This window comes from Eumetopias jubatus, unplaced genomic scaffold (genome assembly GCF_037043125.1).
Source record: "Eumetopias jubatus isolate StellerSeaLion01/CBP00866 unplaced genomic scaffold, mEumJub1_p1.0 scaffold_9, whole genome shotgun sequence".
Classification (NCBI taxonomy): domain Eukaryota; kingdom Metazoa; phylum Chordata; class Mammalia; order Carnivora; family Otariidae; genus Eumetopias; species Eumetopias jubatus.
Window position 1 is genome coordinate 108,858,582 of NW_028274815.1, and position 23,974 is coordinate 108,882,555.

General features: G+C 41.4%; 1 protein-coding gene across 2 annotated transcripts in view; it reads left to right on the forward strand.

Moving 5' to 3' along the window:
• The first annotated feature begins 510 nt into the window (after positions 1-510).
• Positions 511-23,974, forward strand: part of FERMT1 (FERM domain containing kindlin 1) — a 29,193-nt gene continuing 5,729 nt past the window's right edge. Inside the window, exons 1-11 of one of the 2 annotated variants that reach the window (XM_028112994.2) lie at positions 511-552; positions 1,850-2,018; positions 3,898-4,131; positions 7,190-7,336; positions 8,399-8,612; positions 9,555-9,657; positions 14,620-14,727; positions 15,151-15,282; positions 16,881-16,930; positions 22,629-22,753; positions 23,525-23,631. In XM_028112994.2, coding sequence (XP_027968795.2) covers positions 511-552; positions 1,850-2,018; positions 3,898-4,131; positions 7,190-7,336; positions 8,399-8,612; positions 9,555-9,657; positions 14,620-14,727; positions 15,151-15,282; positions 16,881-16,930; positions 22,629-22,753; positions 23,525-23,631 — 1,431 coding nt within the window. Of the gene's footprint in view, positions 553-820; positions 857-1,849; positions 2,019-3,897; positions 4,132-7,189; positions 7,337-8,398; positions 8,613-9,554; positions 9,658-14,619; positions 14,728-15,150; positions 15,283-16,880; positions 16,931-22,628; positions 22,754-23,524; positions 23,632-23,974 lie in introns of those variants that run through there. The other variant, XM_088026251.1, reaches the window with a different exon arrangement.

The following is a 23,974-nucleotide window of genomic DNA, read 5'->3' on the forward strand; positions in this document are numbered from 1 at the left end:
ATTTTTTAAAGATTTTATTTATTTATTTGACAGAGAGAGACACAGCGCGAGAGAGAACACAAGCAGGGGGAGTGGGAGAGGGAGAAGCAGGCTTCCCGCTGAGCAGCGAGCCCCATGCGGGCTCGATCCCAGGAGCCTGGGATCATGACCTGAGCCGAAGGCAGACGCTTAATGACTAAGGCAGACGCTTAATGACTGAGGGGGGATTATTATTAAAAATAATGTCCCTCAGGTGTCACCACAGTCCCTGGCTTCATATTGATTTGGGTAGATTGAAGGGTGGAACGGAGTCCTGAAGCTAATTTTTCACGTGGCTGTTTGGACTCAAAAGTGTGAGCCATAGACCTGTTAACCTGAAGCTTGTTATAAATGCAGGGTCTCCACCTGCACCCCACACCTGCTGAACAGAATCTGAGGTGAATAAGATCCCCAGGGGATTCATGCACTTGCCCTTGGAAAAGCCCCTCTTTAGGAGTTTGAGTGCACTGATGTTTCTTAAAAATAGGCCTTATGAAAACATGGACATCTCATAAGCTGTCTTTACATAGTGAAGTGAAAAAGATGTGTTAATGTTTAAATGACTGATTTTTCTTTTCAATATTAAAATAGTCAGGAATGGTAGGACCATTTGTTTTCTTTTTAGGAGTAAGACAGAGCCCTCAATTTAATTCTGCCAACTTCAGGTTCCAGTGTTCCCATTACCCCCGAAACATTCCAGTTTTGATACTGCATAGCTTATTTTATTCTTGTTCCTCCAATAAGAGGAAAACTCTGATTTTGAAGTTCTCACCCCATCTGTATTTTGAAGAGTGGGCTTTGTATGTCTGTCACTCCTGTTTTAAATCTTTTGCCAGAGGTATATCCAAAAACTTAATTGATCCACTTAACTTATCAACTCTGATATGATATAAAATGGTAGCTCAAATAAGTCAAATACTATGACAATAATTATTAATGACCTATATCTTCATATGCATTTAAGGTACAATTACATAGTGTATGACTGAAATAGAAACTATTTTGCTATACTTCCATTTTTTGAATTGTCATACCAGAAGATGTCATCAATATTTATGGGAGAATATAATAATATAGATAGAGGAAGATTTTTACGGCATCCTTTTCTAAAATAAACTTTAGCTGAAGGCATAATTTGCATATAACAAAGGCATCAAACTGTACATTTAAAATCCGTGCATTTTTGTGGTCAGCACAGCATAAAGTAGAGAGTTGTTGAATCATTATATTGTTCACCTGAAACTAATGTAACATTGTGTGTTACACTATACTCAAAAAAGAATCTGTGCAGAAGGGCCTGGGTGGCTCATTTGGTTGAGCATCTGACTCCTGATCTCAGCTCAAGTCTTGATCTCAGGGTCGTGAGTTCAAGCCCCATGTTTGGCTCCATGCTGGGCATGGAACCTACTTAAAAAAAAAAAAATCTCTGTGTTTTGTTATATGCAAATTACACTTCAATGAAGTTGATTTTTTTTTTAAGATATCAAGGATTCCCACGATTTGTTGCCTATTGCCACAATAGTTCAGAGAAAGTCAGGAGAAGTCAATAGAGACAGAAAGTGATGACTGATGCATTGGGCAGGCACGGAAAATAAATAGGCAAGTGCCTGTGGACAGATAAAGTTCCATACATTTGGAAGGCTTGAGACCATCTTTATAGGACTTTTTGTCTTTAAAGATAAGCTGTTGAATTTAATATGGGGCACTGGGAACCCTGCAGAGTTCCTGAAGAAGAGGCTAAAATGAGAAAAAGTTTTGCCCTGCAGGGTCTCCTGGCAAGCTCCAGCTACCTTCTTGTATTCTGATCTGTGTCTGCCTTTTTATGCGGCAGACACCTGCGTTTGCCACGATGCTCTCATCCAGCGACTTTGCATCTGCTTCTTGGGAGCTCGTCATCAGAGTTGACCATCCAAACGAGGAGGAGCAGAAAGATGTCACACTGAGAGTGTCCGGAGACCTGCATGTTGGGGGGTTGATGCTCAAGTTAGTAGAACAGATCAGTAAGTTACTGTTTCTTTATGGTTTCCCTATATTTGAAACCCTCTCTATTGCACTAACAGTAAATGGCTGATCTAGGTTGTCTGATCATCTAAGTTTTCCTGCTTTTTTTATCTTGTAATGGCTCAGAGAACAAGCCCCCTCCCACAGGAAGAAGAGAAATAGAGAATCCTACAAAAGCCATAAACTGAACCCCATAACGACTCTTGTAAAAACTGGGGTCTCTGGTGGCAAACTAAAGTTCCTCAGTAGGTATGAAACCATGTTTCCACAGGCTCATCCCACTGGTGGCATCTGAAGTGACTTTATGTGACATGGCATTAGATTACTGTGTCAGTTCTCTTTGTTGACGTTTGATTGCTCAGTGATAAAGTCAGCTCAGTGCTAATATGTCTTCTAACACATACCCACCATTTGCTACTCTTCCTGTTTAAACAAAGAAAGAGAAGTCTTAAGGGTCAGTCTTCACATCAGGAAACATGATCGACCTAAAACTTAATAGTGTTCTGTTTTCTCTCATTTGTTTTTACCTTCCACCCAAAGTTGTCCAGATGTTGGCTTTTCACTTACACTAATGAGATAGAGATTTTTTTTTTAAGTAAGTCTTCATTAAAGTATAATATGTACACAGAAAAGTGCACTTATCATTAAGTGTACTGCTCAATGAATTTTCACAGTCATATAACTTTCACTCCGATCAAGAAATAGAATATTACTGACTTCCCCCACCCAAGTATCACATCTGACCCCCTCTCCCAGGCACTGCCCCATGAAGGGAAACCACTATTCTGACTTCTAACACCATAGGAATAATTTTACGTGTTTTTAAACTCTATATAGGTGTACTCCTGGAGGACATACTCTTAGGCATCTGCTTTCTGTCACTTAATGTGATGTCTGTGAGATTTACCCATATTGTTGCATACAGTTTTGGTTCGTTTACTCTCATTCCTGTGTGATATTCCATCATATGATTATGCCACAGTTTATCCATTTACCTAGTGATGGGCATTTGGGTTGTTCCCATTTCCAGGCTCTTACAGATAGGGCTGCTATACTACACGTCTTTGGTGAGTAGATAGAGTAGAGAGAGGCATTTCTGTTGGGGTATGGCTCAGAGAGGAAATGCTGCATAATACGACTTTCCAAAATAGTTACAGCATTTATACTTCTACTAACAGCATTGAAAGAAAGGTTTTCTAACATAAAGTGAGAGAACAAGAGAGAAACATTTTTTAAAAAAAAACAAATAAAAGATTGAATATTGGTTCCAGCATTGACAAAGGAAAAAGATTCAAGTTTGCTCTCAGCATTGAAGGAGGAGAGTTCACGTTGACGCTGACATTAAGAGAGGGAATATTCAGCTGATCTCAGGTAGACACTTTGGAAACTGGGAATCTGGAGGTGCTGATAAGAGAGCTGGTCATTGAGCAGGGGGGGAATGTCGACTTTATAGTCCTTCTGTGCAGACTTTGGGAGTTACTGATACTCCTTTGTGATGCAACGGTGTAAGGATTCATTTCTTGTAGGGAAATAATCTTGATTAAAGTCAAATGCTCCTGGCTTTCCCGGAAAGGACCATGCCCCTAACGGACTTTAGGGAAAAGAACTCCAGCTATTTTATCAAGAACAAAATGTGTATGTTTCTGTTCCTTTCACTGTGTTCAAAAATAATCATGATAAGGTGCAGTCTCTGTTTTCTACCTGCACCACCTTAGAGACTTTGAAGAGAGTTCCAGGCTTGTGGAGCCTTGGGTTGTAAAAGGAGATGGGGAGCTGAAGACCATGTGTATGTTTCAGCTCTGGCACGCAATGGCACGCAATGGAATGGACTCCAGAGTTCTGTCTCGTTTCACTTCATCGTATTTTCCATTTTTGCAGGCATATCCCAAGACTGGTCAGACTTTGCCCTCTGGTGGGAACAGAAACATTGCTGGCTTCTGAAAACGCACTGGACTCTGGACAAATGTGGGGTCCAGGCAGACGCAAAGCTTCTCTTCACCCCACAGCACAAAATGCTTCGCCTCCGTCTGCCAAACGTGAAGACAGTGAGGTTGCGAGTCAGCTTCTCGGCTGTGGTTTTTAAAGCTGTCAGTGATATCTGCAAAATCCTGAGTGAGTACCCTGGAGGGGCCCCATGCCCTTTGAACTGTTGGTCAAGGAGGACAGGAAAATTATGTGTGCTTTCCGCCCACACTTCCCTTACTAGGAAGCATACTTTTCAGGCTTTTTCTGGGGACTTTAGCCATGTAAGTAGAGTTAAACCAAATGAAACATTATTGGAATAAATCAGGTTCGTTTCCACAGAGCTTAATACTATTTCAAAAGAGATCTGTAAACAGAAGAAACAAACCCATTAAGATTCCCCCCCCAAAAAAATTCATTCCTCTAAGCCATACTAATATCGTCATTATATTTAAGGCAAACAAGAAAGTTCCATTCCATCATCATCACCATAGAGCTGACATATCTTTATTGTTTTTGAGATAATGGTGTTTTTTAGTGTCTCAATTGCTTTACTAACACTTCACTACAGTAAATACTCTAGCCACAAAAATTATTTGTGGAATTTATTTTAAGCAGGAGGGTACACTTAATTATGGATTGGAAACTAATTCTTACGGTTTTAACAGTCATTAGGGACAACACTGCCCAAACCATGTATTTGGGGAACTTCTATAATGGAAGCGAACCCTGTGTCATGAAGATTTTCTTGTTTTATACTTTTTGAAAGTATGTAGGTACATTCTTTGGTTCCAAGGCTAAGATTTAGCATTTACAGTATCTGAGTGAGTAATCTCTCTTCCCCATTAAACTGTAAACTGTTCATTCATTCCTTCAACAAATATATACTGATTAGGCAGGCATTGTGGCGAGTGCTAGGGATTGGTTAGAATAAAAATAGTTGAGCTTCTTGAGCTGACATTCTAGCATACAGAAACAAAAGAAAGAATGAATGTAAAAGTAATTTAAAAATAAGATATTAAAAGGAGATACGTGGTAGAGAGAAAAAGAAAAACTCTTAACAGTATATGCAGGATTGGGAGTTCCAATGTTGGTCGGTGAGGACTGCTATGGTATTAAATAGGGTGAAGACAGAAACCATTACTTGAGCATGCCCAGGTTCCTAACACCTAGCACAACAGCTGGCACACGTTCGCTGCTCATTAACTGCTAAGTGAACAAGTGAATGGAACCTTCCATTACAGAGCTCACCAGCAGTGCCCCTGGTGCATGGTGGGCAAATGGCAAGTAGCAGGGCACGTTGTTTCCAGCAATATCCCAATGAGGATTGGAAAACAAAGGAAATGATTAAATAAAACCCAGTCCACAGGAGACTGGAAACACACATTGTGGCCGGGACCAAAAACTTGAGGCTGCAAAATATATAGAAGCAGTCAGACGTTCTTCTCTTTTCCAGATTATATCTTCATAGTAGTTCTAAAGGGCTCAACCTGGCATTTCTAATCATTGTCTTTTATATCTGTTCAACTGAAGCTAAATCAAATTTAGCAATATGATGGGTCTTCTCACAAAGAAAAGATGCAAATCTTGGGCTTGGAGATGCAGGTTTGGCTTGGTTGTTTTCTTTCTAATGCTCCTACTGGAAATTCTGATTCATCTCCTGGTCTCATGTATAAATTATGCATTTGGAATGGGCACAGGTGTGTGCTGCCACCTGACAATCAAGCACCCTTGGTTACAGGGGAAGAGGTTGGAGCCGAACTGCTAGCCTCAGCCTCGGCACTAAGCAGTGTTTGAACTGAAAAATGGCCGGACCTGTGACATCAGTGCATTTGCCTCCAGGAAAACTGCTTTCAGACTCTTAACACCCACATTCCTTAGCTTTTGCTTGGAATCACATTGCAGCTCAGTGTGGTTAATGGTTATCAGGAGTTCTGATTAGCAGTGGCGGTTATAAATATATTTGACTAATAGAGAAAACTGGGAATCATCTTGGTTTGAGTGCTCCAGAAGCAGACCCTGAGATAAGAATTCAAGGACAAACAGTTATTTGGGGCAGGGTGGGGGGTGATTCCAGAAAACACTGGTTGGGGGGTGAGGAAGTAAGACTGGAAAGAGAAGGCCACCCATAAGAGAGTGTCACCAATCCAGTCGCATTTGGGGCGTTTGGGAGATGATGTCAACATGCCTCAGAACTAGCCCACCCAAGGGGTGAGGGAGCGGGAGTGTTAATATGCCACTCTTGTCAGTCATTGAGGGCTGCTTTTGGGGAGTGTTAACTCTCTGAACTTGTGTGGCCTTTTGCATCAGCATTTGGGCAGTGCAGACTGTGGCATCCAGAGCAAGCCCTCAGGTAGAGAGATGCTTGTCCTAGCTGCCACCGGAAGTCGCCTCAGAGTGCACGGAAGTGGTGAGGGCCGCGAAGAGATGCGCAGGGCACCAGTGCGAAGAGATGCGCAGGGCACCAGTGCTGTCTGCCATAGGGATGAAATTAGCGATTGGGCACAGTGTAAGAGAAAGGCTTTCAGGATCTATGTTCTATAAAGAAAAAGGTGGGGTTCTTGGTTGTTATTTTAGAAAAAAGAACTGAAAAAAGAGAAAGAGGGAGGGAAAAATGGGTAGTAAATAGATAACACAAGAACAGCTAAGTACTGGTAGTGGTTGAAGCTGGCTGATAAAAATATGAGGGCACCATTATACTATTCCCTTTGCTTTGGATATCTTTGAAATATTTTCATAATAAATTAAAAAACAACTAGTAATTTTATTAGACTAAATCTCCCTCCACTCTTTGACACACATACCCCCTACACACACACACACACACACACACACACACACACACACACACACACACACACACACACACACACACACACACCCCACACACACACACAATTTTAGGAGTCTCTGGTTCCCTTCTATTTCTTCCAAAGGGATATAATTTAGTTCCATCTACTTCTCAGGAATTCCCTGAGAAATGATTTCAGATGCCCAGCATGACTCTGGGTTTTGGAAGGAATTTTCTTTTTACTTTTTTTTTAAAAAGTTTTATTTTATTTCTTTTTAGTAATCTCTATGGCCAACATGGGGCTCAACTCACAACCCTGAGGTCAAGAGTCGCTTGCCCCTCCAACTGAGCCAGCCAGACGCCCCCTCTTTTTACTTTTTGATAGTTTTTCATTCTTTATATTTCTTTGTTTGTTAGATATCAGACGATCAGAAGAACTTTCCTTGTTAAAGCCTTCTGGTGACTATTTTAAAAAGAAGAAAAAAAAAGACAAAAGTAACAAGGAGCCCATAATTGAAGATATTTTAAACCTGGAGGGTTCTCCGACGACTCCAGGTCCACCAGGTATGATTCCTGACAGCTGTTTTATTGTTGTGTTTCATTCTTGAATCCAAGGATTTCTTAAATCCCAAGAACTCGCCTTCCCTCTGCGCCTCTTTCCCTTGTCTTCTCTTCCCTCGCCTCCCTTGCCCCAAACAAAGAAGGACTAAAATTGCAGGATTCCTGTGAGGAAGAAAGGATATGCAATTAATTTTAGAACTCACAGAATTTTTTTTAATAAGGTTTGTTTTATAGTTCGTTTTTTTTAACTGGGCTCCATGCCCAGCATGGGGCTTGAACTCACGACCCTGAGATCAAGAGTCACGTGCTCTACCAACTGTATAGCTCATTGTTTTAACTGTGTATATTATGTTGCTGATGAATGCAAAGCTTTAGGGGAATTGGCTGTGAGTTTGGGAGGAAAAGAGATGAGTTGGATCACTCAAACAATACTTTTCTCGTCCTGAGTCTCTCTTCATGTGACTCTTTCCTGAATTCAATTTAAATTTTGCATCGGGCATGTAACAAGTGGGCAGGTAAAAATTCTGGAAAGACACTATCCTTGTCTTTTTACATAAAAGCAAATCAATTTCTAGCTCGCTTGCAACAAAAGTCTTCTTGCATAGTATATTCCAATGCAAAGAATAAAAAAGCATTTTTTACATTTTCCTTACACAGACCATGTGATTTATAAACCATCAACTAGCTGGATTCTTAAAATTGGCAAGCACTATTATTTGTTTAAAGGATTGGGCCAAAAATACAGTCTGTATATGCACTCTTGTGAGATCTTCTATTCTCTGACGGTGCCAAAACTCACTGCTGAAATAGAATTTTGAATTATTGACGAGGAGATAGTCCCCAACATTTGCTTGGGTTGGTTTTAGAAGCTCTTACGGCCTGTGAGTTCTCTGCCTTTCCAGAAGCTAAAAACTCCTCTCCCATCAGTCATAACTCATTTAAATGTTACAGACATTTAAATTCAAAATCCATTTTAGTATAAGCAATGTTAGTATCTATTTTTCCAAAGATCCCCTCCCCCCCCCGAATCTCATATCATAGTGCATGCTTCCCTTTGCCTTGCAGTAAGTCCTGGCTTATACAGTAAAACCATGACTCCCACATATGACCCCATCAATGGAACGCCGGCATCCTCCACCATGACTTGGTTCAGCGACAGCCCTTTGACAGAACAAAACTGCAGCATCCTCGCATTCAGCCAACCCCCCCAGTCACCAGAAGCGCTGGCTGATATGTACCAGCCTCGGTCTCTGGTTGACAAAGCCAAGCTTAATGCAGGGTAAGGACATGGCTCCGTTTTGCTTCTCTCTCACCATGTTCCTCTATTATGAGGCTCACTCACCCCCACTGGACTGTCCAGAGATTGTAGCTCAGTCATCTTTATTTCCCCCCAAAGCCTGGAATAATAGACATTCAGGCCGTCTTCACTCCATGGGACTGGATGACATTCATCCCCGCTAATTCTGTTGCTCACTTTTATTCCCCACCCCTCACCACTACCCAGTATTTATTTTTCAGCTCTAGAAATGCACCATCCAATACAGGAGTCACTAGCCACAGGTGGATATTAACATTTAAATTTGAATTTAATTAAAATTAAAGTGTGGCACTAGCCACATTTAAATCTTCAGTAGCCACGTGGGACTAGTGGGTACTCTATCGGACAGGGCAATATAGACTGTTTCCATTGTTACAGAAAGTTCTAGCCAATACGATACACCCAGCATTGAGTCAGACCAGCTGGTGTAGAAGAGAGGCAGTGCGGAAAGTCAGCATGTACAGATTTTCATTCTGGCTCCACGACAAGGCACGTGACCGTGAACACAGCACTTAATGTCACTAAGACTCCATTTTCTCACCCATAAAACTGAGAAAATATGAACTGCCTTGGCCCTTCCCTGGGTTATTTTAAGTATCAGTGTAAACAAAATATACATACAAAAAGCACTTGGAAAGTTATAAAAGCTATAAAATAAAATGCAGATATAAGGTATTATCAAGTCCTCTCCCCTTACAGGTTTTTGGTTATATTACTTACTCAGACTTTGTTCAAGGAAATACACACACACATACACACATGTAGTGTACATCTACATCTATATGTATATAAATGTAAGTACATGTATATAAGTGTAAATATGTATATAAACATATTAGGTAATACTATAATATATGTGTATAAAATTGATTGACTTTTAAAACTCATCCTGTTGTTTTCTAGTTGGCTGGACTCCTCCCGTTCCCTTATGGAACAAGGCATCCAGGAGGATGAGCAGCTACTGTTACGATTTAAATACTACACGTTCTTTGACTTGAATCCCAAAGTAAGATACTTTTTATCTTCTTTTTTTTTAAGATTTTATTTATTTGAGAGAGAGAGAGAAAGAATGAGCAGGGGGCAGGGGGAGTGGCAGGCAGAGGGAGAGAGAGAGAGAAGCAGGCTCCCCACCGAGCAGGGAGCCAGATACGGGACTTGATCCCAGGACCCCAGGATCATGACCTGAGCCAAAGGCAGATGCTTAACCGACTGAGCCACCAGCTGCCTCTTCTCTCTCTCTCCTTTTTTCAATGTGAAGGCCTGGAAGTGGAAAATTGAGTCATTTAGTTCTCAGAATTAGGGTTAATTTGTATAATCTTCTGTTTAGCTCTGCAGGGTTAGACCAATGAATATATACTTTGGATTTTCGTCTTTAAGTTTCTAATGAGCATGGTCAGCTGCCCCTGAGTTAACAGGAGTCTCTTCGGTCTTCCTGCCCAGCGTAGTGTGCACTGCCCCTCTCCATCCACATGAATCAAGGGACAAGAGGAGAGTGGCTCACAGAGCTGAAATCTCCTTCTAGGAAGGAAGGAGCATCAGAGCCAAGGTTAAGAGCAGACTCTCATGAATAAGCCAGGACCCCGTGATGGTGCACACCACACTCCCCACGGCAGGGCTGAATAAGTCTTCGGTGATGAGAAAGAGGGACCATCTGTAAAACTAAAGACCCCAGCTGGTCAGCAACTCCCATTAAGTGCCCATCTGCCACCTGAAGTTTACTAGGACAACTGAGTGGTGAAATAAATCCTCTGAATTTCTTCCCCTTCCTTGGCCCTGCCTGGCCTGTTTGTGGAGTTGTGAGTCAGCACTTAACCTGCCAAATGTCGAGAATATAAACTGAGTCACGGGCCCTCCAGGTGCCCCCTTTCTCACCCACAACAGTGATTCTGCCTCTCGTGGCACTGTCTTTTCCTTGATCCCGATGTTAAGTCTGGTCTTCAGAGGTGCATCTCCGGTCCCACCGGCATCTTCTTCAAAATAAGCCTTGTTCCTGGTCAGTCTTTGTTTTAGATCCTGGTTTAATGCCCCTGGACCTAGCTTGTTTCTGGAGTGCCTGACTTCCACTGAGTCATGGCAAACGAGCAAATTTTGGCTCTTTGATAAAACCTTCAGGAGAAACTACTCTACAGCTTCTCCCAAAAGGGAGGGGTTTTTTTGTTTTGATTTTTTTTTTCAAGGGTGCTGTGAATGATCATATTTGCTTAATTGGTAAGGAGTTCTCTCCACATGGCTCATGAACGAAACCTATTTGAATCTAACAGCCAAATAGAAGCTATCAACCCAGAGGTGACCCGAAGACTCAGGCTTTGGGGATATGGCTTTGGGGCACAGGAAAAATGATCCCCAACCACTTTAGAGTTCCCTTCTCCCCCCTTTGAAAGTATGGAATGCTATAAATATAACCAGGTTTAGTTCCAAGTTTCTACGAGGTAGATAGAGGGATATGGAAACTTAAGATGCGCTTTATGTTTTCATAGAATCTACAATCAAATCAAAAAGAGCAAAGATAGCACCCATGAAACCTTGTAAAACAGACAAGGCACCTACAGATGGGAACCAGACTGTATAGTAGAATCAAGGAGCGTCTCCTCTCCAGCTTTCAGCAGAGAGATGCAGGCAGGCAGTGACACCAGGGTTATAAGTACTGATTAAAAATCTCAGATTTACAAAAATACTAGAATATACAAAATTTCAAAAATAATATACTTTAAAAATGCAAAATCCAGAATCCAAAACACGATAGGTGTGTTTTCATAAATGTTATGCATGCCAAAAAACCATATACAAAGTGAAAAAGTCTTTGCAACACATACTACAAACAAAAGGCTAATTTCCCTAATAAAGAGCTTCCGGAAATCAATTAAAAAAAAGACCAACAACCCAGTAGCCTAATGAGCAAAGAATATGAACACGTAGTTCATAGAAAAGGAACTAGAACGGCTTTTAGCCTTGTATTGGCAAAGATCAAAAAGTTTCATACACTATCTTAGCAAGAGTGTGGGGAAGATGGCTCTCTTGTACCTTGCTTATAGATCAAAGTACAAATTAATCTGATCCTTATGGAAGGCAATTTGGCAATGTCTGTCAGAATTACAATTCTACATAGCTTTGACACAGCAAATCCACTCCACTGTACTTATGCCACAGTTAGGCTCAAATATGTGCATTAACATGTCTGTACACAAGAACAGTTATTGCTACATTATTTGAGGAAGAAAATTGGAAACTACCTAAACATCCATCAGGAGGGAAGTGGTTAAGTACTTATGATACACCTATATAGTGTTGTTGCTAAGAAGAATCAGCTTTCTTTTGATGTAGAACATATTCAAGGTATATTATCAAATGAAAAAGAACAAGGTACAAAACAGTCCAGAACAAGGAAGAGAAGGAGACCTTTTATTGTACCTTCTTTTGTCCCTTTAGAATTCATTCAAAATGAATTCCTTCATTATCTCTTATTTTGCCCCATTTGTGTGAATAAAAATAACTTATAACTCCAATAATCAAAGTATTTTTTAAAATGTTCAGTAGAGAAAAGGCACAACAGTTTTAATAAGAGTCCTGGAGGTACTGAAACCTGCCTCCCAGCTAATTGGGAATCCTCGGTGATTAGATCTCAAGAATAACCCTTTCCTGAGAGAGTGAAACTCTGGGAAGCAGGTCTTGTTATTTGTTTGTATTGGTGGTTGTGGGAAGGAGAGAGGGGTTAACCTAATTGCCTGGATGAGGAGAAACAGGGATTCAGGCCATGGAGGTGGCAGAAACCATGTGCTTCCCACTCTGGGATTTCTTTTCTTTTCTTTTTTTTTTTTTAAGATTTTATTTATTTATTTGACAGAGAGAGACAGAGCGAGAGAGGGAACACAAGCAGGGGGAGAGGGAGAGGGAGAAGCAGGCTTCCCGCGGAGCAGGGAGCCCTATGCGGGGCTTGATCCCAGGACCCCGGGACCATGACCTGAGCCGAAGGCAGACGCCGAACACCAGTCTGGGATTTCTATTTTCAGTAAACCGGAAGACAAAGGAAATCGAGAGCCAAGGAAGGGCAAGAGTAGCCAATCCCCACCAAGGGGAAAAATTTGTCTCTAAGTCAGGGAAACCACTGACAGAGTTCTCAGAGAGACAAAGACCTATTGGGGTGGCGGTTAATACATGACCCGTGAAAACCTGGAACCTGTGATGTGCTTCTAGAGCCTCAGGGGGAACCTGAACAAGACTCCAGAGGAGAAAATCCGTAGTTCCGCTGGCAGCCACAGAGAAATCCAGTGTTCCTCAGTGGGAGCCAGGGCTTAGCCTGTCCTTTATAACATCCTAGACTAGATCCTCTTCTCCTAATGTCAGTTTGCAAATGTAGGCCAACTTTTGTTTAACCAACATTCTTTCAAGGAATTGTTTTATTTGGCTTTGGGGAGTGGTAGGGGAATTAGGTTTGTTCAGGTGTGGACGCTCTGATTAATTTTTGTAAATCTTTACTGACTGTATTTGAGAGAAAAGCCTGATTGGGTGATTTAACTTACTCTCACTAAAACTCCTACAGCGTTAGAATTGTAGACACTGTGACTGACTGGTGGACAGACAGAGACAGATAGGAAAGTCCAGTTCAAATTTTAGTGGCTGCACATACTATTTAGATTTTGTCTTTAAACTGTTCATGAAGCAGGGGTCTTTGGGAGGGGGCAGGGGTTGCTTGGTTTTTGGCGTGTGTGGTGTGTGTTTTTTTAGTTGTATCTTGATTGCCGTATCATTTACATGCCATAAAATTCTATTATAATGATTGTAGTACATTCATATGGTTGTGCAACCATCACCACAATCCAGTAGTAAAACACTTGCATCACCCAAAAAAGTTTCCTCATACCCCATCTGTGGTCAATCTTGGCTCTCCCGGCCCCAGCCCACCACTGGTCCACCTTCTGTGTCCAGGTTTGCCTTTTCTAGAAGTTTCCCATAGATGGACTCATACAGTATGCCATCTTGTGCGTCTGGCTCTTTCACTCAGCATGTTTCTGAGGTCCCTCTGTGTTTTTACGTGTATCAATAGCATGTTCCTTCTTACTGCCGAGTGGCGTCCCCCTGTGCACGTGGCCCACATTTTGTTTATCCATGCACCAGCCTAGGCACCCTGGAACGTTCCCAGCTCGGAGTTGTTATGAACAACGCTGTTGTGAATATTCTCATGTGTGTTCTGTTTTGGTTTGTTTGGGGAGGGTCCTGGGGCTAGCTCCTGTGCTGTGCCCCGCAAAGTTCACAAAGCAAAGACAGGCTCTCTTAAGGTTCTTAGTCCTCCGGCTTCCCGAGGCCCACTCATGTGGGTTCACATTTGTCTTGCTTTGGCGCTGCTGAGAAGGAGCACACCTCTATGATAGGCTCGATTTCCCACTGACCTGATAGCAATGCTCTTTGCTGATTTGGGCTTGCTACAGATCTTTACATCCCCTATCACCTTTTTTCTCATGTGTATAAGGTTAATGCAAAAGGAAAAAGAAACGAATGCTTATCAACCCGTGATAAATCTGTTTAGGCACTCTTTCTGTTCCTCCTCCATATTTTCCTCACCTTTTTTCCTTTAAGGATACGGTAAATTGTATACGCGGGGGAAAAAATAGGAGTTATGGTTTAATCGGTACAGAATTGCAGTTTTGCCAGATGAAGAGAGTCCCGTAGACAGGTGGTGACAATGGTTTTTCCTACCAGTAGAAATGTGATAAAAGAGAGGGAGAAATAATGGAATCTGAGATGGGTCAGTTTGGCCCCTTGAAGAAGCTCTAGAAAATATCTTGACAAAACAAGTTCTACGTTCAGAAGTAAAATGAGCTGGGGCAGTGGAAAGATAGGTATTTCTTTCACTTACCTGAGCGAAAGTTTACTGCATTAACAAGGAATGGCCTCCGTGTTTCCAGAGTTTTCGTACTGAGGAATATGTGCCCCCCCCCCCAACACATACACACCTACCTGTTTCTTTCTTTAGTACGATGCTGTCCGCATCAACCAGCTCTATGAACAAGCCAGGTGGGCCATTCTCTTGGAAGAAATTGATTGCACAGAAGAAGAAATGTTGATCTTTGCAGCACTGCAGGTATGGGGACTCTAGTACCTTCTCTCTGGAAGAAAGCAAAGCAGATTTGTTTTCTTCAAGTTTCATTTTCTTCATACTGTTTCTTTTCTTTGAAGAAAGGACTGAAAGTGAGGGGAGTCCATTTCAATTTAAAATTTTCCTCATAACCGCCACACGCGCCCATCTTCTATAAGGCATTAGTCTTGCAAATCTTATCTCATCCCCACTACAAGCTGAACCAGTGATGAAGAAGACTTTGTTTGACCATGACTTACCATACCTCTCAAAATAATTCAGATTAAAATGTCATTTTCCCTTCAGAGGAGGGAGACCTCTTTCCAGGAGACATTCGGACCTACGGGGGGGATTGTCTTCAAAAAGAGGAAAGGGCTGATGGATACATGTGTGTTTATAACATTTCTAAAACCTCTGTTTGCATCATAGTATCACATTAGCAAACTGTCGCTGTCAGCTGAAACACAGGATTTTACAAATGAGTCTGAGGTGGACGAAGTAGAAGCTGCACTCTCTAATTTGGAAGTGACCCTAGAAGGTGGAAAAGCAGACAGCGCTTTGGTATGAACTTTTCCGGTAACTCAGAACCATGGCTGTGTTCTCGTGGACTGACATGTGTAAATGAGCTCTTTTTTATGAGAAATAAAAGAATCTTGTGTCTGATTTTGAAAAAAGAAAACATACTTGTCACAAACTTAAAGCCAGCAAGACCTGACTGGCTTTTCTCAGGTCAGTTCTGGAAGGGACAATGAGATATGTTCAGTGCTGTTAATGGCAGTATTTATATGTATTTCTTAGGGAGAAGCTGTGGGGTATGAGGCAAAGGCACCCACCACCAATGGCTTGTCTTCACTCGTGGGGAATATGGAGGCGGTCCCTCCCCTGAGGTCTAGAGAGAACCACCCAGTGTGTTGTATGGCTAGCTGTGAGAATGGACAAGATGCTTCACGGATACAAAGCCTATTATCTATTTACCTAGTCATGCACTGCAACTGGGCAAGGTTGACACAGTGAGGGCCTTTATTCTGGGACACTTTAAAAAGCCCCTGAACCCTTCTGACTTCAGGAAATAGACAAAAATCTTCCGGTGAGACATAAAGTCATACAACTATTTTGTCATCTCCTTATCCATGAAATGTGGCTGAGTGGTGGCTTTATAAGCAGAATGCCTCTCCTGTTTGATTCACCTGTTGAGTGCCACCCTTTTGTTTAACTAACTACTTCAGTCATGGGAGTAATTATTAGTTTAATGCACATTGAATCAGAGAGGTGGATCTATTGTAATTGGATATAAATAGAGATAAAAAATGAGTCACTATATTTTTATGGATTTAATGCATGTTTCCTTATGGTTAATTTCCTTAAAATGGGAAGTTGGTATCATGCAAAAGCAAATACTTCGTACAAACTAAAGGTCAAGATTCTGTAGAGATTCAAAGCCCTGTCTCACATTTATAGGAGACACAGGGCTCATTGAATTTGTTCTCATTTGTTGACTTCCTCCACTGAATAGATAAATCGTGATCCTTCTCAGAATAAATGAAAAATTCCCCGTCTCTCCCCCAATATTTTCATTTGATGCTAAACAATAGGCCTTTCATTTAGAAAGTAGACACCAGCCTACACCGGAGAATGAACTTTGAACCGGGTTCCTTTTGAGAAGTTAATCAGTGAACTAGACATAGCTCGATTTACTCCCTCTGAGGTAAAATTTGTAAAATATTTTGTTTGTACATAACAGTAGCAGTTTCTAACTCAAATTTTTAACTTGAATGGTAGTGCTTGGTCAATTTTTTAAACTTTTTTCATTTGTGTGACACATGACACATACGGAAAAGTGGGGAAAAAGTGTACAGCTTAACAAATTTGTATAATCACCCAAGTCACCACGCAAATCAAGAACTAGAACTTTGCCAGCCACCCAGAAGCCCCTGCATGTACCCCATCCCACCCCCCTCCCTTGCCCACTCTCCACCAAGGTCACTACTAGACATGTGGCTTGTGTGACGGAGGGACTGAGTTTCTCATTAATTTAATTTTAATTAATTCACATTTTAATAACCCCATGTGCCGAGTGGCTACAGCATTAGGCAGTGCAGGTATAGGGTATCAATACCACCTAATTAACTACTTACGAAATGTTATCTGTTTTTCCTTAGGAGGACATTACTGATATCCCTAAACTTGCAGATAATCTCAAATTATTTAGGTAAGTCACCCTTAAAGGGGAAATGGATTACTCCTAACAAAGCCTCCCAGGTAAAGAGTCCAGGAATTTAAACTGAACCCGTACTAGGCAGGTTCCTGGTTCAAAGGTAAGAGCATGAGCTTTGGCATCAGACAGACAATGGGCTGAATCCTAGCTCAACAACACATACGAGCTGGGGTACCTTGGGCATTGTCATGTGCCTGAGCCTCAGTTTCCTGATCTATAAAATGGGGACATACCTCCTCTTGGGTTTATTGGGGGGACTGAATAAGATAACATATATGAAGCATTGAGCATGGTACCTGGCTCATAGTACGTGCTCAATAAATAGTGGTGTAAACACAGCCAGTGTCAGCAGTTAGTGAACAAATATGCTAGACTGGTCATCTGTGAGGCTCAGGACTTGACACCATTAGAAGGTTCCTTCATGGTTGAAAAATCAGTTGTCCCTAGAACTTTGGTCCTGGGCTTATCCAGCGTAGTCACCTCAGTTTATCTACCTTTGCCTGTTAAGTGTTTCTGATAAACTCCCCAGTTACCTCAGATCAATCTGAAACTTAAAAAGGCAGAGGAGTTTTTTATTTCGTGGAAAGAAAGAAAACATTTGTGATGGTGCCAGGATGTGTTAAGATGAAAAGAATATTGCCCCTTTGAAGTTCTGTCAGTTACTTATGTCACTTTATGGTTCATTGACTTTTCTTAACACACCGACGCTTCAGTGGGTCAGTTGGCTGGAAAAGAAACACAAGTTGTTTTGGGAACACGTGATGCAAAGAAAGACTTAGAAAGAGTGAACAGCGAATCAGGTATAAGTGAGAAGCATCCAAAAGTAATCATTTTTGTCACTAGGTTTCTACGGGTTGCTCTTTTTCTTTTTAATGTGGTCTCAAACAATAGGATCATTAGTTTAACTTTTATGGCGTAAATGGTTGCAACCACACATATTGTTATAGTCAGACTACAGAAAAAAAGTTATAATTTGAATCCACGAATACATCTTTATGATTTTTTAATAATCATTCTGTGAAGAAAGTAAGTTGCCATATTCTCTGTCTGGAGCGAATCTGGCTCTTCACAAACCAAATAATGACCCTTCCCTTCCTATAGATGTTTTCAGTGAAGGAGATGACATTCCAGAGTTAAGCCCTCCATCCACTTCACTTTAATGTGATTGCTTTGCTCAAACACCCAAAATTGTCTTCTGTTTCACGGTGGTTGCTATATCTACCAAAGGTCTGAAGATATTGACTTTAATAGATAATCCAGTTCGTGGAGGAAGCAAAGAAGAAAGGAGACAAGAAGGGGGGAAGGAGAATGGAGAGTGGAGCTCCACTCCTCCTACTTCTTAGCGTGCGTGACCCTTAAAGGCCCTTCATTTCCTTGGGCTTCCTTTCCTTATCAGTAGAAGAACATTGAGCTAGTCCTGTGAACCATTTTTAATCTTTTTTTTTTTTTACAGTGAAGCTCTTTTTTTTCTAAACAAAATCTATTGAGCCCACTATATAAACGGTAGACTACAGTTCCCAACAACTGATCTAAATGCATCTGATCTAATGCAAACTTGAGTCTTGCTATAAATATGTGTGAGTGCTGGATAAAGTAAAAATAAAAGAATTGTAAGTACAAGGTTGAGGTGAGACCGGGGAAGTCCAGCTTGCAGGAAATGCAGAGGGAATCTAATTCTACAAATGAAGCCTCAGATGCAGAGAGGGATTTGGGCCATGACATAGATTCTCATGGTTTGGGGCTGGGATTTTAATCCCTGTGAGAGGAGATGACACTGTAGGCCTGTTGTAAGGTACTGGCAAGGACTGAAGCCTGTGCGTAAAGGCAGAAACTTGCAAGGGTGGCCTTCTCTGTTTAACAGGGAGTGGAAAAGCTGTCCATCTGCGACAGAAAGCAGTGAGGAAGTTCATCCTTGCATGGGGTCCTACATGGGGAAATGAAAAGTCTCTCTGGAGGAAATTGGAGCCAAGTCCTTTGCCACACATGGATGTAGATCTAAATTTATATGTCTTATATGATAAGTGAATTCTGAAAAAAATAAAATGGAAACTGGCCCAGGACCACAAAACCTGTGAAGCCCTAGCAAGTGTAATTACAAAAATATCTGGAGGGAAATATCCACAATCTAGCATGCATGGGCCTTCTAGAGGAAACAATAAGCCCCTAAAAATTGAGCTCCTGATAAAAACTACTAACCACGTGAGCTCATGAACCGTCGGAAAGGAAAGACAGCCAACCCACCAAACAAGAAGATTAGCAGCTTCAATAATTTTAGGTAATAGAACAATCTGAGAAAAACATAAAATGAGTATGTTTAGAATCCTTATGGAAATTAAAAGATAAATATCGTCATGAAAGAGAAGAGGCAGTATTGAAAAGGAACCAAACAGAAACTCTGGAAATGAAAAATTCACTCGTAGAGAGGCGCCTGGGCGGCTCAGTCAGTTAAGCATCCGCCTTCAGCTCAGGTCATGATCCCAGGGTCCTGCTTCTCCCTCTGCCTGCCACTCTCCCTGCTTGTGCTCTCTCGCTCTCCGTCAAACAAATAAATAGATAAAATCTAAAAAAAAAAAAAAAAAAAAAAAAAGGAAGAAAGAAGGAAAAATTTAGCCATAGATATTTAAAATTGAATAGGTGAGCTGAATGTCAAGTTTAAAAACACAGGTGAGGGGCACCTGAGTGGCTCAGTAGATTAAGCGTCCAACTCCTGATTTCAGCTCAGGTCATGATCTCAGGGTTGTGAGATCGAGCCCCACATCAGACTCTACACTGAACGTGGAGCCTGCTTAAGATTCTGTCTCTCCCTCTGTCCCCCTGCAACTCTCACATGTGTGCACTCTCTCTCTCTAAAAAAAAAATAATAATTAAAATAAATAAAAATAAAAACAGTTGAATAGAAAACACAGAAAGGTAGAAATGGAAAATGTTACAGGTAGAGTGAGAAGTTTCAACATATATCTACTACGAGTTCTAGAAGAAAATACGGGAGAGAGGCAAGTATTCAAAAAAGAATGCTTAAGAATGTTCCATAATTTTTGAAGACAAAAATCCTTAAATTCAGGAATCATAAATCCCAAGCAAAGTAAATCACTATAAATGCACATCTTACTAAGGCCAACCGTTGATAAGAGAAAGTCTTTTAAATCAGAGAGAAAAGACAAATTTCCTAGGAAGGAAAAACAGTTAAGTGGGCAGCACAGTTAAGTGGGCAGCAGACTTCCCCTTGGCTAGGAAATCTCTTGAAAGTGCTAAGAGAAAACAACAATCAGTCTAGAACTTTCTGCCCAACCAGCCTTTCAAGATTCTACTTTATACAAACCCCTGAATATAAACCAGACAAGGTATAATCCTACTACTAAGTTACATAATAAAAACAATTATTTATGTCCCAAACTGTAAGGTGTGGCCACTGTTGGAGAGACTACTTTGGAATAAATAAAATGGCTCCACTAGAGGATTACAGAGAGAGAAGCCACACATCAAATCCATTCATTGCATCAATCACTGTAGTCAAGTAGGTAAGTTACTTGAACAAAGAAGTTCCAGGCCGACTTACACAATGTGCCATGGGAGATTATCAGGGAGAGTCAACGTTATAAATACAAGACATCTAAAATACGGTGGAATCTTTATAATGATTCATAAAGAGGGAGTGGCCGTGAAAACCTTTGGCCCCCCCACCCTGGTTATCACATGGAAAAACACCTCTAAGGGGAGTGGCGCACTCTTGTTTTTTCAAAAGAATGTGTTCCAAATTTATGACCTCTCTGTGATGACAGGTGGCCATCAGTGGTAGCCTGCAAATGCTTTCAAAATAATAAACACACTTCACCCCTCCTTTAAGGAAAAGGTGATTGTGAAATGAGTGAGAACACAATTCATGTTTGAAAGAGATTAGTGCGGTGGAGAGGGCATTTCGGAAGCACTTATTTGGAAATGTTTCCACTGTCACTGCGTTGCCAATAATGATACTGCCCATTAAAACAATACTCTCTTGCCTAAATTTTGATCACCTCACTCAGTTAAGCTGAGAATCTGTTCAAAACAGGGGAAGTGTTAAAAAGAAAACCACAGGCCCAAAACAGTATCACTTAGACCAAGTCCCCAAACTAGGGCTTAATACCTAACCTAATTGCAATTTCAGCTTCCCCCAGAAATGAGTCTTAATCAGTCAGAAGGGAATTTTCTGATCAGCACCAATGAGGTCCTCTGTCACCTGGGCCCTCCATCTCCCAAAAGATGAGGTAATCACCTAACAAGACCTCCTGCCCTTCCCCACATGGAAGGTGACCTTGCCTGGACCAGTCCTTTCTTTTGCTAGTAACTTCCTTGCCCCACCTTCCTTCCTATGACAACTTTCCATTCTGTACCCCTCCTCAGAGCTCCCCTCTACTTGCCAGGTGGGATGCTGCCCAATTTATGAATCACTTCATAAAGCCAATTAGATCTTCAAAGTTTAAAAAATAATAAAACAATGCTGTCTGCACACCTTTAAAACTCGGAAACAGGGGCGCCTGAGTGGCTCAGTCGGTTAAGTGGCTGCCTTCGGTTCAGGTCATGATCCCAGAGTCCTGGTATCGAGCCCCGTGTCAGGCTCCCTGCTCAGAGGGGAGCCTGCTTCTCCCTCGCCCTCTGCCTGCTGCTCCCCTTGCTTGTGCTCTCTCTCTCTGTCAAATAAATAAATAAATAAAATCTTTAAAAAAAAAGTTGCCCCAAAGTATGTATGAGTGGGGTTAACACAAGGCTTCCTCTCTTTCTCTCGTTCGTGAATGCAGAAATCCACTGCTGTAGCATGAGAGACCCTGATTCACCCCCATGGCCAGCACTGTTCCACGGAACCATGGACAGCTCATATTATCTTTTCTCTGCCCAGCTGTACCCCCTTTCCATACTCCCCAGCTCTCTCTCACGTTTTCTATTTTGAATGGCCCAACTGAGACCTGCCATTGGCAATACCAACCTTGTCCAGCCCAGAGTATAAAGTGTTCTGGCCCCCACAGATCTCACTTTTGGGGATCTTCCCCCAAAAATGTTTTTTTTTTTAGTAACAGTAGAGTCTATGTAGATTAGCTGTAAGTTTTTGTGATTTCCATGATTCACTGGGAATTCTATGGTGGTTTCTCTTAAGGATCAGAGGAAACTACAGAAAAGGTTGCTTACTTTTAGATCTAGTGTGTATGCCTGATACCTTGAAAGTTGTGCTGTCCACGTGGACAGCCTTTTCAGATCCAAGAAGTATACTGAAGTGACAGATGTCCCAGATTCATGGATGTTTCTCAAATTATAATAATTTATTGAGCACTTCAGTTATGCCAGGTGCTGTGATAAGCACTCTCAGAGATTACCTCTTCGCCTCCTCACAGATGCCCTGTGAGTTGGAGGCTGGACTGTCCCCATCACACAGAGGCAGTATACGTGGCCCAGGCAGGGAAGTGTCTTCCCCAGGGTCCCATGTTAGGCAGTAGCAAAGCCAAAGTGGTCTAAATCCTGAGACTCTGCATTAACTTCTATATCTATTAAAAACCTCATTTTCAGTTTTTAGAAACGAGTTAGCAACGTGAAAATTACTTTCAACAATAAAGAGTATGTTGTTTGAACAGGTTTCCAGAGCATCTGGAGCCACTTGAAATTTGCAATGTGTCCCTACATTTCTGGATGGCTGTTAAAATGCTTACTGTACTTTAATTTGCAGGCCCAAGAAGCTAATATTAAAGGCTTTCAAACAGTATTGGTTCATCTTTAAAGACACATCTATAGCCTACTTTAAAAATAAGGAACTTGAGCAAGGAGAACCAGTAGAAAAACTAAATCTTAGAGGTAAGAGAGTCCTACATCTGGGTATGGCTTGTCATGACCCAGCCATGAAAGCCAACCTCCTAGTCAATGAAGTAGGGCTTACTTCCAGAGGAACCTCTCTATTTCACTGGTTTCCACTTGGCAGCCTGCCTGCAGCGCCCTTCCCCATGGAGCATGAGCCTGGAATATGGTGCGATAAATGTGATTATTTGCATTCTGCTCTCCCTTCTTCCCCGGTGTATCCAAGTCTACGGAGTGGTGGTAATTGGTGTCATCCATGTATTACATGAGGCATTGTAGGATCCTGAAAAGCTTTCTAAATTCCAGAATGGTTGTTTAATTCAATGTCACTTTAGTTTCTGTTCTAATTTCTGAAAGTGGCTGTGAGTGTGCTGGTAACTCCATTAACTGAAATATTTAATTAACCAGTGTACTCAATTCCCTTATCATTGTGACAGTAAGAGAATTCCCTCTACTTTGGTTTATTTAAAAGTTCATATTCATAGCTCCATGTTACTATGAGTTAGCATAGCCAAATTGACCTGGAAAATGAATTCAGTTTATGAGATACTTAAGAAAATCATAACAGAAGATATTTTCTCTTATCCATGTGAATTGTTCATGAGTCTTATTTAGTTACCCTTTAGTTAATGTTGTCTGCTTGCTCCTCAGTTTTTCAGAGGAAAACCAAATCTGAAGGGCTTATGTTCAAAGTGTTTCTTTTAGAGGCACACCTGATTTATATAACATATTTCTCAGAACTCAATTTTGTCCCTGCCTTTTATCATTCAGGCTGTGAGGTTGTGCCAGATGTCAACGTAGCAGGGAGAAAATTTGGAATCAAGTTACTAATCCCTGTTGCTGATGGTATGAATGAAGTGTATCTGAGATGTGACCATGTAAGTAAAAAAAAAAAAAAAAAATGCTAAGTCCTTTATCTTTCTTAAGCCTAAGGACAAACCAGCTGAGATGTCTTCTCCAATGAGAACACTCATTGGTCAGTTATTGCTTTGTAACAAACAACCACAAAATCAAACAACATATACCAATAAACATTTGCCTCTGAAACATCGACGAGTAGGCCGGGGCTCAGATGATCCAACCTCACGTCATCTGGACGGATCTGCTTCTAGCTGTAGGTCTGGCTAGGCTTGGCTCCTGGCTCAAAGTTAAGCTCCTTGTATTTATTCTGGGTGCCAGGCTACCTGGGGAGGCTCTGCTCACAGTGATGGCAGAAGTGCA